A 17,095-nucleotide genomic window follows, 5' to 3' on the forward strand; every position below is an offset into this window, starting at 1 on the left:
TTAGCTTGTAGCAGAAGTGCTAGATGTCTCTATTTGAGACAATGTTAAATATTTGCATTCCTGTACATAAATACAACAAACAAGTCAGTTCCTGCCCTGAAGAACTTAACCTAAAATATTCTATCTCTTTAATTGCATTTGAATATTACTTCATACAACCAACTCCTGAATGGACATCACCTCAGCATTATGATTTTTAAAAAGTCTGTATTTTCTCCATGACACAGATCATATAAAGAAAACTGTTTCAAGATTTTGAAATATTCCATAGCAGTGAAAACCTTAATTGAAAGTAATCTGGTATTTTTCTGTGGTTTACTATGTTTCATTTTGCTTTCCTTTGATTGGGAAGTCTATGATAATTGGAAGACTTTGGAAATTTGCAGTGCACCTTTTTCAGAAAATAAATTCCTAATTTGCTGGAAATTCTAAGTATTCGCTTAGAATGGAGGCTGGTAATGCTCGGAAGACCTGTTTAATATTTTGTAAAATTCTTGATATTTTAATTACAGTGGTTTTGATCTCTCTGTATTGGATCACAGTGTTGGCAGGGCCTGTTTTCAAACCATGTGACTCATCTCTATTCTTTACTGAATTCTTCATGAGTCCTTGAGTGGCATAAACTAAACCAGAGCTTGTTAAAATATCTCAATTTAATAGCTGACAGCTGTAAGTTCTGATGAAGTTATTTTCCTTTTGGGAAAAAAAATAGAACTAAGTATTAAGATTAGTGTTAACTATTAAGGATGACCTAGAATACTGGAATACAATCTCGTATTTTGCAGATTCTGTATTTATGCAACAATTCCCTTTCAGCATATTCTGCTTCTTCCCTTCATTAGCGCATCTTGCCCAGTTCTGCATCTCTGCCTCCTTGTTCTCTGTTCTCGTCAGCTCGTGAAATCAAATCCCATTTTTGAATTATCTTTTCTGTTTTCAGATGCATGTCCTTTACACAATTCTTTGTAATGTTCTTAGCCTCTTTTGTGATAGATCATGAATGACATTTTATTAATTGTCTGCTTTTCCTTTGTGATTTTTTTGATGTACTGTTTCCATTTTTTCTTGTTGGCCAGCCATAAGACACCTATCTCCCTTCCTTCAAACTCAGATTTCCCTTTCTCGCACTGAGTGGTATTAAACTGTTCATAAGTATCTTAAAAGGGAAGACGGGCTGGTGACAGCATCTACTTATGGAACCTGTTTCTGTGTTCTTACACCATTTGATCAAGTACTGAACACTGTGTGACCTTCCTGAAACTTTAAGTCCTCATGGCACTGCCTGTGTGAATTGGTGATACTCTGAATTGGTACTTAAACTTCATAGCTCAAGGATGTTCAACTTGACTCTTTTAAACTGTTAGCAGACTGTTGTATGCAGTTGAGCTGCTTTAGCTTTCTTCTTCCTTCGGGCCTTCTTAGATCCATTTAAAAATATCTATTCCCAAAGCTTTAACCTTTGCGGTTCACTCATTACTGAATACACTGTTAAAATCTAAAAACTTAAGATAATCAGTTGGTAGAGAAAGGTGTGCTGGTCACATGGGTCTTGAGTATTTACAACGTTTCTGTGAATAGGGAATTACATTCAACTGTAGTATAGTCTTTCACAGTAAGTAGTATAATAATATTATATGATGCAGTATAATCTGTTATCTTTGTTTCTAGAATATATGTTTGCTTTTTTCTTTTCCCTCTACAAATACCACTTGCAGCAGTACAGTGAATCTGCTGTGTCTAAACCCTCTGAAAACATGAAGCCTTCTAAACTTATTTCCTAACTGATACTCATCTCCAATTCTTTGCCCTCACAAGTCAGTGACCAGTTTGTGGCGAGGGAACTTTTAACAGATATGTTGGGAACAAATAAATTAATTATTTGTGTTTGTCAGTTGCTGTTGGAGGATAACATGCTACAGTTCATTTCCAGATAGGTTCTCATCTTTCATATTTACCTCAGCCCAATACATACGTGAGATACATCTGATCAGTCACAAGCAGGCCTGTAGCCATTTCTTGCAGAAGGCAGGTGGTTTTGTTCTCTCTGCTGGGAGTTCTGTGACTACTATAGGTCCTTCTCTGCTTTTGGAAGACCCTCTGAAAGAGAAGTATTATTACTCATTTCTAATGCTCGTAGTGTGGCTGAGGAGTGTGAAACTGATCTAACGATTATTAGTTTTCTTCCTGCCTGTAGAGTTAGGGCTTTCAGTGTTACATCTAATCTTGGTACAAGCGAAATCAGGAAGTTCAGAAACTTTGGAACACTGGGCCACCCTTAGTTTTACTCACTTTTCTTTTGTATTTGGAGTGTCACAAATCATGTTTTAAGATGTAGAGTCTTTGATTCTATAGATGTTGATAACACTTGCCTTTAGCTTTTTGAAAAATACTCCAAAAAAAAGTTTAAATTTGTAAGCATGGTAATAAGTACTATACCTGTAGGTGACAGTAGTTTCCACAACATACTAAAGCATGTTTAAAAAACAATGCAGAGAAAAGAAAGCCTACCTTTCATGCCCCTCATCAATCCAGTGGCAAGAGTGCTTGACTGGAAGTATTATAGAAAATATAACTAGTTTTTTGGCTGTTTCTGTTAATTTTGGAGGGAGATATTGAACTAGTAATTAACTTGGCAGAGTTTTTACTGGGATTGTTCTAGAGAGCTGTTTGCTGAAGCTCCCTAGTTCTTTTTGATTTTATAGTACCTGGAAGTGCTGAGAATCAGATTGGCATAATTGAAAGCAGCCTTATGAGAGTATATCTATATATAGCAAATTATATTTCAATACGGCTTTAGGTCAAGTTAATATCTTGTGAAGTAACTGTTCTGTTCCTCTTTCTATGTAGGTCGGCCAGTGATTAATTCTGGTTTGGTGAGCCACTCTTTTATTGCTTTGTGTTGGAGTGGAAGTTTTGAACATTGTTTTCTGGGAAGGTACTTCAGAAACTGTTCTGTCTACAAATTGTTGCAGAGAAATGGAAAAGCTGTTAAGAGCTTTAATTGTCTACTAAATATTTTACCTGTAAAACAGGTGTTTTGACTCTTTTGGGTAGCTTTGTCTTTCTTCATTTGACAGACTATAAGATGCTAAATAATACCTTAAGTGTAATTTGTTCTAATTACTGGTGAAAACTGTGTGACTTTGTTCGTAGTCCCTCCAGTTTCTCAGGGATGGTTGCATACTTTGGCTTAATGTTTTGGAAGAAGTTTTGTTTCCTTTGTTCTACATGTTACTTTATTTTTCCAAATCTGAATTTGTTGTTCTTTTACACAAACATGTACACAATTTACTGTTTGCAGTTGCTTGGGTTTTCTGTTCATATTCAACAGTGAAGGAAGAACATTACTTTTTATTAATCAGATAATCAGAGAAGATTATAAATGGCTGATATCCAATTTATATCCATTACTGTCCCTAAGAACAAGATCAACATGATATGCTTTGGATTTTGTTTCCCTTTGGTATCCCCTCAAGTGTAAAGTGTCTTTGATTTTAAAGGAATTTGTGGCCTATTTGACACCCTACTTGTTGTCATTTCTTTGTTACTAAGGTGTTGACCCTTAACTCTGATAATCCCATGACACCTTAGTCACTTGTTATAATCTTCAGTTACGTTTTATGGTTCCTCCCATACTGTTTATTATAAACTTTTGTACTATATATTTACAAACAAAATTGCTGCCTTTGAAATGCTCTCTAAAAGTCTTCAACTCCACTTTGATATGCATAAAATTTAGGTATTTTTTAAAAAAAATTGTCATTGATATGCCTGTTGCAGTCTTCTTTACTTCTGCCTTGTTTTGTAGCTGGATTACAAATTTTCTGGTTGGACAGCATGGGCTTGTTTTTGTTTTCGCTGGCATGGTCTTTGTCCATGTAACTGCACAGTCATGGGGTGGATTGGTTGGGAAACTTTATTGCAACTATCTTTAAAGTTGGGAAAGAAGGCTGCTGAAGTCTCTTCAGCTACGGGAATTGAATAAACTTCAATGAAGAGGCTTGTGTAGTAAACCTAGTAAGAGGTTGTGTAGGTGAAACCAGTATGTTAACAAATAAATCAGTGTCTTGCAAATTTTTTTGTCACTTCTCCAGAAGCAGTGGACGACCAACCTGTCTCACACCAAAGACTTTCTAATGAGAACTCTTAATTGCATCAGAACTTACTTTTAGTGGTGACAGAACTTTATTGTTCCCTTACTGAAGATTTGAGTTGCTTCAGAATCTTTCTGGGAAACTCCTTTCCTTGGCTTTTGAAGAGTTCATTATTCATTTATGCACTTAAAATTACAGAGTTCTGAGAATTTTCAAGAGTGATGCAACCTTTAGAAATGCCAGCTCTGTAGTGATTGCATAAATAGACTGGGTTGTTGCCTCTCAAGAGTAGTAGCTGGGAACTGCCAAAAGTGAAATTGTCTAATAGCACACAGGGAATCGTGCCTTAGCTCATAAAGTTAACACTTTTGTTCCTGTGACTCTTTTTCTTTCAAGTTCTGTTTGCAGCTTGCAGTGCTTAATGGAAGTTTTTGCAATGAGAGATCTTGTTATTTTGTGTGAGTTTGTGGTTTCTTGTACATAGGAGGTTTTGCTTTTCTTCAAATAACAAGATTTATTTGTTAGTTTTCTAAATGTGGCACAATCTTTGCTCTGCCTCACCTTGTTTTAAAAACTGCTCTATGTTTGTCACTAGCACTGTTAATTATCTCTACCTGACATTGCAAACTCTGTCAGTGAGGTCATTAAATAGAACAGAAAACTGTAATATTATCACATTACAGATGCAACAATGGAGTTACGTTAAGTTTAAAGCAATCCAGTTATCCTTTAGGTTTTTGTCTACATCAAACTTATGTAAGATAACTTCTGGGGATAGACACGTGTCTAATGAGTGATATTATCAGTGCTAACTGTGCAGTCTGACTTAATAGCTTCTTTTCTCCTCCAAATTCAGGAAGAGGACTCTGCAGTAAAACTGTTTTCCATCTATGATAGTGCTTTCTTCTTAAGGAGTTTTACAAACTTTTTTATTTGGTGTTTGTACTACTCATTCTGTATTTGGGGACAATTTTTTTTCCTTGAAGACACTTTTAGTTTATCTGCAGATAAGTAAATACAGTGTTGTATGTATGTATAGATATGTGATTAAACCAAGTACTTTATCACACCTTCAAGGTCATGCAAGTTTAGATTTTGGCTGAAAGCTCTGTAACTGTGAGTGAGTTCAGACAGGAAAAGCTATGGCATTTATGTATATGAATATAAATCATATAATCCCTGCTATAACTGGACAGATTTTACAGATTGCTTTTTGGTCCTGAACACTTCAAATTCAAAACATTAAAATTTTATTCTATTTGACTAGGTATATGTTTTGAATTTTGAATTTTTGAATATATGTTTGAATATTAATAAAGCAAAAGGGCATATTAAAGATAAAGGCTGAACCCTCTTCTAGTTATACTCTCGATTTCTTCAGTTTTCCTGTTTGGTAGAGGCATTGGCAACAGTAGCTATAGCTAATTTTGGGTTTGCTTCTTGCTTCATTGGTTTAGGGCTTCCCTCTGATATCCTAGAATAGCTACTTGACTGTGATGGCCTTAAGCCATTAATATCTCATTTTGGAGGAGACCCGTGGACAGTGAGGATTTAAAGCGTAGCAGAAGTGACTGGCCAGCTGCCAGCCAGAGAACAAGTGGCTTCCCTTCAAATGACTGACAGAGCTTGAGCAGAGCCATGACTGGATTAGGTGATGACTAAGGAGTAAACTGCAGGCTTTTCTTAAGACTTGTACGGTCTTCTGTGCTTCCTGCCTCCTGAGCGGGGTGTAGTAGAACCTGATGTACATCCGAGAGGGAAGACTCTTGTAAAGAATCATAATTTCATTTGTTATGAATAAATTGAATAAATGTATCCAAAATACGTTTTTTGTTATATGTGGCAAAGGGAATTATAACACTTATTCTATGTACTTGCAAAGAACAGCAATGCCAGTATGCTGTAACAGCTTTAACCCGACTTGATCTCTACTGTAATCCCAAATCCGCCAATCCCCTTTGCCTTGGTTCATTATCTCTGATGTCTGCAATTTAAATGCCATGTTCAAGAATTGTGTATTAATCTTTTTTTGAGTTCCTTCAGTACTGAAGGTCGCAGAGTGTTTTCTTTAGAGGCAGGATTAACAACTTTAGGCTACTTTGGGGATAACACATTTAAAACTTGAAATCTTCTCCTTCCAAAGGTAAGTTAAAACAAGCTGTGCTTTTTTCCAGCAGTGCCCTTTTTGACTACAAAATGCTTCTAGCCTTCCTTCATGTTTGCTGTTGATTAGCATTCAGGTGAGATACTGAGTTAGAATATTAACAGCAGCTGTAAGACCTGTCCCTTGTACCTTTGTAGTTTCACCTTTGAGTTAAGGTCATACCTAAAAACTGAGCACTGATACAAGTTCAGTGGTTTATCAGAATTCCAGTAAACCTTCCGAGAAGTGTAACTGAAAGTGTTGGGCAAGAAGTTACCATAGCTTCAAGGGACGGTGATTACAGTCATTGGCAGGTATAGGGGAGAGCACAGTTGATGCTGAGTCCCAGAATGGAGACTGTAACCAAAGATGGAGGTGGCATGGAAAAGTATGTTGGCAGGCTTATGTTGTTGGTCTTCAACAGCTAGGTGGAGCTGTAACAGAGATGCTGAGGAGTTGTGGATGTATCCTGCTAGATAGTTGTATCCTCTTGAAAATTGCAGCTGCCAGAGAATGGAAAATGCCTCCACCTCCTCAAAGGACACCATAAATTGATTGGACAACAGTGTGTTAACTAAATATAACTGAGATTTTTTTGTATCCCAAATGAAACTCCTCCATTTTCTTTAGCTCTTTTAGATTTTTTTTTTTTTTTTTTTTTAAAGAGAAAAGATTATTAGACTTCCTAAAGCATCTGACACTTCAGTTATTACATTATCTGGGCCATTAAAAACATGCTTCCCAGTATTTTCAACTCTTGTAGAATCAATATTTGGATAATATTTGTGTATGTGAATAAAAAGTAGAGGAGAACATGTTAGCAGTCCTTTGGCAAGTTTGGAGTTGAAAAATGTGTACATTTTTGCATTAGGGCACAAGAATTAGATGATAGCAGTTTTCAGTTTCTCTTGTTTATTTCTTTGTGGGACACATTTGCTTTAGTGTCTTCAACATGAGAAGCTTCAAGTATTGGGTTGTAGCTGAGTCAGAGAATTTAAAAATCATTAGAGAAAACTCCTAAATAAAATCAACTCTTGTACTAGAATAAATAGCCTTCCTGCAACTTTTTTTTCCTCTTGCTTTATTGTGTTTTCTCTGTGACCAACAGTCCTAGCTGGGAAAGCAAATGTGTCCCAAAACCACTTGGAATAACTTAAAAGCAAGTTCAAGTGTGGTTTTTTAATATTTAGGATGCATCCTAAAACTTGGTGGATGTTGAATCCGTTCCTTATTTCTGTATGCCTAGAGAACTCTTAACAGCTCATAGGAAGTACTAACTAAATACCAAGATTTAAGGTCAATACATAAAGTTCATAGTTTGCTTCTGTAGATGTATCTTATGTTCAGAGGCCCAGGAGAAAATAGCTATAATCCATTGTTGGAATATTCACCTTACTTCTGGTTGATTAAAGAAACAAATGGTGGATACTCTTCCATAAAAATAGCATAAATACTATGTTCTGTTTCTTTCATGACCCATGCCATTCTGTGAATTCAATATATGATAGCAATTCTAGCTGTTGGAGTTTCATCAATAATAAAAATTACCAATTTAAATGGGAAGTTTTACTCAAAGAGCAGCACAACTCTTAAGTACCAACTGAATGCCTGAGTCCTTTACTGTCATGCTTGTGATCTGTGCTACTTATCTGGTACCGTTGCTGCTGCTTCTATGTTTTTTCTTTCTTGCCTTTTCTTTCCTTCTTTTTCTTCTGTAATCCTTTGCTTTTCTGAATACTCTGTAAGAATTCTTTGCTCATTTTTAACCTGTTTAATTCCTTCTGTTGCACATGTGGGCTACTGAATGTTCACACCAAAGGGTAACAAGGTGCCTAGACTGGACAGTCCAAATGCCAGAAGGGAAATGAGATGGTTTCCACCTTTCAGGTGCTATATTGGACTTTTGGAGAGACAAGATGATGGCTAGGAAATATGGAGCAGGACTCTTCCACAGCTTTGGTTACAGAAATGAGTGGGGCATAAGCAGAGCTGAGGGGGTGAAAATTGTGTAATTGTGAAGATTCAATAAATTGTCATCTTAGATGGATTCAGCTTGGAAGTGTTGCATCTTAAACTACTGTCATACTATCTTAGCTTCAGCATTAGAGGGGCAAGGAATTAGGCTGCCCCTCAGAAGAGTGAATGGATTTGTTGATGGCCTGGAACAATAACATAAGATTGGGAAGTGTAGTATAGCATACAGCTTCAAGATATTTAATTTTGGAACCTACTGAATGTGAGGCAGGTGTCAGGCATTTTTATATATTTAATTTCTTCTGTGGGCCATGATCTTAGAAACTAGCTTGAGAATTTGGGGTCAACAGTGAAACTGTCACTGCTCTTAAGCTGCTCAAACGTCTACATGTCTTCTAATTTAATGCCCTCTAATTTCTTGGCTTCACTTATTTCTTTTGCATCACAATATCTGACTCAATATTGAGTCATGAGAACCTCAGAGGTAGATTTATTCTCTTAGTATTTGAGTAGAAGTCTTGTGCTAGAGAGCTGCTAATTCCGAGGAGCTAGTATTTGGGGGAGTTGCACTCCCTGTGCCTGGAATACTTTTATGCGAAGCAAGTACTTAGTAGTGGCTTTGCATAAAACAATGTAAAAGTTATCAAGTTGTTTTAAATGTTAATTTCTAAGTTTTGGCAGTTAGTCTGCACTATTAATAGCTCTTAAATTAAGTCTAGTCTTGTTTTCTGGTAACTGTATTGTAATACCCCAATTTTAAGTAGGTTTCTTTTAGTGACTGCAATGAAAAGCCTAAAAGGTGACTTAATTATTCTGAGTCAAACACAAATGCCAGATTCCCTAACAATCTTATCTGTGACATCTCCTTTACAAGTTTCCTTTTGTAGTGTACAAATTAGATATTCCTTTTAAATGTACTGGAAGATAATCAGTAACAGGTTTTTCTTGATTCACAAGCTCTTCTCAGGCTAAGACACAACTTCTCTGTATTGGGTAGTTTGTTTGATGAGGGTGTTTTGCTTTTTCTAATCAGATTTAATCAAAAAAAGGTATATTCACGCTGTTTCTAAGTGGGGTAGATGAAGGTGTTTTTCTTGGTGCTTTTTTTCCAAACCTTATTTCTCTTTGTCTTGTTTTAAGCAGTATTTGTTGTGGTGTCTACAGAAACTTTGGGCATGTCTTTCATCTGTGCTCTGGTAAACTTCTGTTAGGCTTTAATTGCTCTGGTAAGTTGCATATGAAATGTACAAATTACAGTAGGTGAGATCTTGCAGATTTTTCTGAAATTCAAATATTGAAGTGGCTTAAAGCCTCTGGGCTTTGTCTAAAATTCATTTTAACAAATATTTAAACCACTGTGGATGTGGCTGTGTGGCATGTTCTATTCATGCAGAAGTTTTTGCAGCTTGGATAACAAGTACCATCCTTTTTAGTTTGCCAACTTGCCTGGTGGTTGTTGATGAAGAATACAGTGCCAACCTATGACAGCCAAAGCTCTAGTAACTTGTTAAACAAGGGCCATTTAAAAAATAAAACAAACTTCTCTTCACCAAGCAGTTCTTCATTGTTAAAGCTTTGTGAAAATGGCAATGCATGGAAAAAGAGCTTGAAGGAGGACCAGGAGGAGGAAGAATTCTCTGCAACAGGTAATTTTCATTAATCATTAATTTTGGTGGTATGGAGAAGAATGAGAAAAGATAGAGCATAATTTTGTGTGTTTGTGGAAGAGAAAGAACTGTCTTTGAGTAGGCTCTTTTTAAATGCTGACTGCCAGCCTCTGTCATCCTTCCCCTTAACACTCCCATTCTTTTCTAGTTGTAGTAGTGGCTGATGAAAAATTTGTGTAATTTGAGAATTGGTCATCTTGATAATCCTTCATTCTAACCCTCAGCTGACATGGCTTGGTTAACTGTTTCACTTGCACACTGTAATTTCTGTCTTGTGATAACAAAGATAATTAGTAGTGTAGAAGGTGCAGGAGCAAATGCAGGAAGCGCAACGTAATAGTGTGTTGACAGCACCCCACGAGGTGCCACACATCAAAAACATGAATGCAGAAACATTAGTAATGCTCTGTTTCTGTGGGAAGCTTTGGTGCACAGGTGTAACAGCCAGCTGCAGTGTCAAGGCAGTTTGCATGTTTAGGGCCACTTACAAGAAGGATGAGCTTACAACGCTTCTTTGTACGTTGCTGCAGAAGCCATAGTAAATCTCAGACAACTACTCCTGTACGTATATACTAAACACATTTTAGGGGACCACTTTTGACACTGTTGAATTAATGCATTTCTGGCTATGGAAACAAATCAAAAGCTTTGAAACAATCTAACTTTTAAACTGTTCCAGGAGATATTTGTAGTCCCTCACACATCATCTTTTGAGAACTAAATTTGAGATGAGTCCCAAGCTGACCTTGTGGCTTGCTGGCATTTAAACACATTTTTCTGCTTTTATAAAAGCAGAAAACTAATTGAAGGCTGACACTATAATTTAAGTCTCTGAACTATTTACAGAAATATGTATATCATGCAGAAAAGTAACAGACAATTAAACAGATCTAGAAAGTGTGTTCTACTAATATATGCTGAAGAACTGTTTTGCAGTCTGATGTCTTTCTGTGTACAAGCTGTTTCGTAAAATAACTTCAGCTAAGAATTTAGCTTCTGTTGCTAATTTTGCTAATTGCAAATTTCTTTTTTTATTTTCTATCCACAGCTCTTAATGTCTTTCACTAAGAGGAAACTTGTCAACGCTACCTCTGAGGAGCACGTACAAAACTGATCTTAAGAAGAGCGAGCTATTAGCATTCGAAGTAACTGCCAAAGAAAGAGAAATCAAGAAGCACATTGTTATGGATAATCTACAGAAGAAATGACACTAAAGTTCATTGATAGGTTATTCTTAATCAATAAAAGGCACAGCTGCTGAAAGGAGAAAAGGAAAATAATGAGTAGAGAATAAATTGCAAAGAGCACTTTTAGTCTTAAAGGAACAAACTGCATGTCATATGATCTTCTGAAATACTTTTAGTGACATGTTTTGATTTATCTGTAGGGAACTGATATTTCTGCAGTATTCAGAATTTGGTCTGTTAGTAGACTCTGGACTGTTCCTGATCTGTGATTATTTCTGTGTATAAGCCATGAGTTTGCTGCTGTTTAACCAGGAATTAACTTGTAGGGATCTAACAGCATTAAAAAAAAATTCAAGACTATTCTAAAAGGATAAGGCTATTCAGAATATCCATAGTGTTCCAGCCGCTTGTTCTAAGCGTGTAACTTGGGCGAAAAGAATTGAACTCCAGCAGTATGGTAGTAATACCCAGATGCAGCTGAGGAAAGCGTGTTTTATACTAGGCGTAGGTGCCAAGTAGATCTGTGGTGGAGTGTTGATGCTGTTCAAGCTGCATTTCTTCAACAAACCATGTGTCACTCTTTTCTAAATGTGTTAATATGGTGTATGTGAGAGGATACTCTCACTTCATGTGAGGTATGCTAAATATATATCTGGCAGGAAACTCTAATATGGTAATGAGGGTTTTTTAAGTTGGCAATCTTGAGAGTTGTATCAGAACCTTGTTACTCTACACATTTATTTGTATAAATGAACTCTGCATCAGAGATGAAGTGGCAGATGCTGTTTGGAGATTTTACAGTGACTTTTGTCTTTACAAATGCATATCTTTTTTTAAAACTTTATAAAATAAAATATGTCATTGCAGTGTTCTTTTGTGAAATAAGGTTTATAATTATGATGTAAAATTTTTTCTTAGTACAATAACAAAGTTGTATTTTCCAGCATTCTTTGGAATGCTACCTAGTCCTGGTCTTAAACTTTGGTAATTCTTTGCATTAAAACTGTACAGATGGCAATGTGTACGTGATTTTTTCCTTTTCGTTAAGGGCTCAGTTGATACTTCATGAAGTCTCCTAGCTGTGCTTCCCACCCTGCTTTTTTTCATAACACATTAATGTGGCTGTAGCTAGACCTTCCATCTTACCTCTGACTACCTACCTATTCTTAAACAGCAAGAAAACATTCAGCCTATTTAGCATTTGTGTTTCAGGGCTTATATTGTATCTCATACAGCGTATCCACATACTGATTGTATTTGGGGACAAATAAGGGACCTTTTTGTACTGCTGTTCAGAATACGATGAAAAATGCCTGCCCACAAGACCAAATCATTAATCTTCATTTCTGAGGATCAAGTCTTTGGTATAGAGGAACACCTTTGTGTTTGTCCAGGTCACAGCTGTGCAAACAGGAATCGTGGCATGAGTAGCTTGGGGAAAAAAAAAAAAAAAAAAGGATTAAAATCTCTTTAAAACTTAATAGACTTCTGGATTCTCCTGTGAAGATGAACACTCAGCACATCAATAGCAGGTAACTACTTTTTTAAATACCTTCTTCAAATACTATGTAGCAAATATTGAATACTCATGTAATTTAAATTGTTACTTACTAGATTTTTCTATTTTTTTTTTTGTAGATATCCAAGTTCCAGTCCTGGATAGGTAAGTATTCTTAACACTTCTTTTTAGCAGTAACTGTTTCACAGAAAAACTAAGCTGAAGTCTGTTCACTTTTTTCTCTGCTCTCCACATATTTTTTTAGGCTACTTCATGTAGCTAACTTCATTATGGCTTACCACCATGTGCATCTAGATGCATAGTAAGACTCCTTATGAATATTACAGTTAGTTTGTGAACTGAAAAAAGTTATTCCCATTTTTAATTTTTCCTGCTCAATTTTCAGAAGCATTTTATGCTTCTTTAGGCAGATTGATTTCAGTAGCCTGTACTAGAAATGAACTTTCTCCCAACACCTGAACAAGGATGTAAGTGCCCAGAACAGTCTTCTAATGTAGTTATGATTGTATATTTGTGTGTGCATGTGCATAAGTGCACTGGTTTTAATTCAACTTTCTCCTTTGATTTGCAGCCTTCCAGTCTGGTGTTTTTCTTGCCTCTTCATGACCTCGTGTCTTGAGCAGCCTAGCTGGATCCCCTGGTTCCTGTTTCTTCTTGTTTCAAAATTCTGCTGTCCCCCATTTTAAATCCCCTTCCCTTTTATATTCATATACATACACTATGCTTTTACTACCTGTTTTGGTCTTCATTGTTTTTTCTAAGACTCTGATTGGGTTCTGTCCAAGATTTTCTATGTGGTGCTGTTCTCCTGGATTCCCTGCCACAGTGGAATAAGTTTCTCTTGTAGAATACCTCAGTTACGCTTTTGAGGTTTTAGGGACCTGATGGTCCTCGTCTACGTTTTTATTCTGCTACTTTGGTTATAAGTAGAAATGGGGAAGAAGTTAAGGCTGTTATCTTTTGCGGCTCTACTAATAAAGCAAGTGTATTAACTTTTTTAAAGAAGCAAGAGAGCTTGTGGATTGTGGGGGATAAGCAAAGTGTATGTGTTCTGGAGGCAAAAAAAAAGCAAACAACTCCCCCCACCAACATATCTCCTCTCAGACATGTTTATATTCATGAGATGTTTGTTCTGCCCCTTTCTGTCCTTATTAGGAAATGCAGTTGCATGCTTCCAGGCTAAATGTAGTGTTTTTTTTTTTTTTTTTTTTATTCTGTCAAGTAATCTGTATTTCTGTTCAATTTTGTATAATTTTGAGGAGTCTTTCTGTGCAAGTGCTCAGCTATGGAATCCCTTACGTTCCACACCGTAAGAGAATCATTGCTGAGTAGAATGTGTCTTAGACCCATCTGAAATATGTTTTGTTTTCTTGTATAAAACATTCCCTTAAAAATACTTTTTTTGAAAATGTCTGGTTATGAATCTCTTCAGTTATCTGGTCACTCCTTTGCTGACTGATTCCAAAAAATACTAAGCATGTGTGTATTGTGATCTTCTCTGGCTCAAAGTGAGGCATTTGGGAAAAAATACCAACTTTGAATTTTAGCGTCTTTTCATGTTCATGTTGCAGTAGTTGCGGATGTCAGTATGTGCAAGTTCAAAGTGACTGTACCGTCCAGGTTGTGACTCTTCTTGCTATGACTGTGTTGTAGTGCAGCAAGGATTTAAAAATCTTAGTTGAACTTCCCATTCAGCTACAAAACAGGAACATATTAACATAGTACATTACAAAAGTATTTAAATGTAAAGCTGTTACATCTGAATTTCTAGTCATGTAAACCACTCTTGCATCATTCTTCCTGTGTGAATCCTTTTTGGGGGGAGTGGGCAGGTGGCTCTGGGGAGAGAATATGCTGTGATTTTCTTACCTTGAGTAAGGTTTGTCATGGTAATTCATAAGGACATGTCTATTTCTGTGTATAAAATAAAATGCTAAAGCAGATTATGTGAAGTCTTGAAACTAAATATTATTTTAACTTGAAAAGTAGCATTTGCACAATATGTAAGTAGTGAGTTTGATTTTTGAAGTTTAGAATATGGGATTGAAGTTCTTGTCATTGTGTGGACTGCTGATACTTTCATGGGAATTCTCATCAGAGGAGACCTCTCAATTTCTTTGTATGTTTTGGTAACATAGACCTATCCAAATAAAACACTGTCCCTGGTGGTTGGGTTTAATATATATGTATGTATATATATTTAAATAACCACCTAACTTGTATTGCCCAAGATTTTTACAGTGCTGAAACTTAAAATAGTTCCTCTAAGCTAACTTGGGAATAATTGCAACTTTGTTCTTTTTTTGTGTTTCAGGGAAATGAGGCAAGCTACCCTTTGGAAATGTGCTCGCACTGTAAGTTTTTTAATTGCTACATTATATTATTAGAGAGGTTAATCCTATTTGGAGATCTATATGTAAAACTTTCATGTGTGAATTTATTGCTTGAAAAGTCAAGCAGTTTATAAACTAACCAGAAGTTAAATTAAAAGGTGAAAATTTGAAATAATATAGCTTTTGCTGTTAGATTGTAAAATGAAAAACCAGTCAATCTTTTAAAAAAATCACTTACAAAGATTTTTTTTCAATTTTTCCACTAGAATATGAAACAAACTTAGGATAGTTTTGATGTCTGTACAGTGAAGCGTTATAGCTGGTAGATGAGCTGGTGGGGCTTTTCCATCAGTCCTAGTGCCAGCTCCTCAGAGATGTGGAACAGCTTGTGGTGCAGTATGTGCTATGTTAGGAGCAAAGTATATTGCCTACGCTGCCTTTGCACCCTCAGAGGAAAGAGAGGTTGAGGCTAAAAGAGCGGTTTTTTTCCTGTGTATGCTTGCAGCCAGGTGTTTAGGTGAGCAGCCACTTGGTGTTACTTACTTTTGGCCATGTGAGCATAAAATTCATCGCTCTGTCTCATGGGGTTAGTGTACCCTGTAAAAAAAAAAGTATTGGTCTGCCCTACAAAGTATTTCTTGCCTAAAGCTGACCAAAGAAAGGCTTGTCTTGTGAAGTGTCCCTGTGGTCTTATGCTAAGCATACTTAATTTTAACTGCTTTTTTTTCTTCAGCACTAAGTCATGTGTAGACCTGTGTTATGTATGTATGAGCTGCTTGATAACATTCCTCATCTTCGGTGAATCGGATCTTGTTTTTAAACAGGATAATAAATTCTTCAAGATAGGGGCTGTCTTCTAGATTGCTTTCACAGTGCTAGTCATAACTGAACTTCAGCTCTCACAAGTCAAATGGTAATATAAAATAAATAATCATAGAATAATCTTTTTCTAAATATGTTTTTCAGAGGAATGAGACTTTAGCTAGTAACTTGCAAGTCCTCTATGCTTAATATACATGTCCACATGAATTATAATTCGAATCATCAGTTTGTAAGCACTTGAGAATCTTATCCACAGCACTGCGTTGCTGTGTTATGCTCTCAGTTTATATTTTTTTATATGGCTACGTGGGTGGAAGTTTCATATTTGATGACGACTTCAGTAGTCTCATCCTGAATCATGTACAACAATCTTAGGTTACTGCTCCACTGGTCAGTTTTTCCTTAGGGACAAACTGGCTTCTGAAGATTATTTTTTTAACTAGATAGTCTCTGCCAGAGTTGTAAGCAGTGTGTTGCCATCCTTAACTTTGGATTCTAGGACAAGCTATATTCATTGGTAGCTACTGCCAACATAGAGATTTATTACTGAGCTTGTTTGCCCACTTTTATTGCCGAGAAATAGAAGATTTCTGCATCATATTCTGTGGTTAAACTGTATTTTGAGGATATCATTGTGTAAATCTGAGGTTTCGTGTGATTAAATCTTTTTCTGCTTTGGTGGCCCTTCTCACAGAGAGAGAAAGTCAGCTGCTTCTCTGGGCAACATAACTACATACACTAGGGAGGATGTAGTTATCACAGATGTCCCTTTGCTTGCTTGTGCCTAATCACTGGAATGATTGCACTGTGCTGAAAGATTCTGCATGCCTGAATATCCTGAAAGAGCAGGGTTGGTTTGGGGCACAGACATGTACAGTAGCATGTCTGTGAGTAAGTCCACTAAGTAGGTATTCACCTTGTTCTTCAAATGTTAAATGTTCATGATGCTTTCAAGTAGCTGTCACTAACAGGACAAAAGCTTTTCAGGACAAGACCAGATGATATTTTTTAAGATAGTTTGATAAAGTTTTTGGATGTTCAGGCTTTTGGGAGGCTGTCAGCAATAATGTATTTATGCTGTTTGCAGGGTGGCATTGGGTTGTAACCTCTGCCGGGCACTGCAGTCACTATTTTGGTGTCTCATTTTATAAGAATAATTTTGTTTTAAAGTTGGCAGTTCCAGGAAGCAAATTCAGGATACTATGCAGAGGATGCAAACCATTAAATAGACAAGAATACTCTTTTTACCCTTCATTTTAGAACATCAGTTCATTTCAGTGGGTGAATTAGTGTTGTTGGATTCCTTAAAATAGTATGGTTTTGTTTCTCAGCTGCGCTGCGTCTGAGAAACTACTG

General features: G+C 36.4%; 1 protein-coding gene across 1 annotated transcript in view; it reads left to right on the forward strand.

The window, feature by feature from the left end:
* PPP3R1 (protein phosphatase 3 regulatory subunit B, alpha) overlaps positions 1 to 17,095 on the forward strand; it is a 41,357-nt gene that overhangs the window by 8,935 nt on the left and 15,327 nt on the right. The window contains exon 2 of the mRNA XM_068403912.1: positions 14,899 to 14,938. Within this exon, the coding sequence (XP_068260013.1) occupies positions 14,899 to 14,938 (40 nt within the window). The remainder of the gene's footprint in view (positions 1 to 14,898; positions 14,939 to 17,095) is intronic.

The sequence above is a fragment of the Nyctibius grandis genome, chromosome 1 (assembly GCF_013368605.1).
Source record: "Nyctibius grandis isolate bNycGra1 chromosome 1, bNycGra1.pri, whole genome shotgun sequence".
NCBI classification, from domain to species: Eukaryota; Metazoa; Chordata; class Aves; order Nyctibiiformes; family Nyctibiidae; genus Nyctibius; species Nyctibius grandis.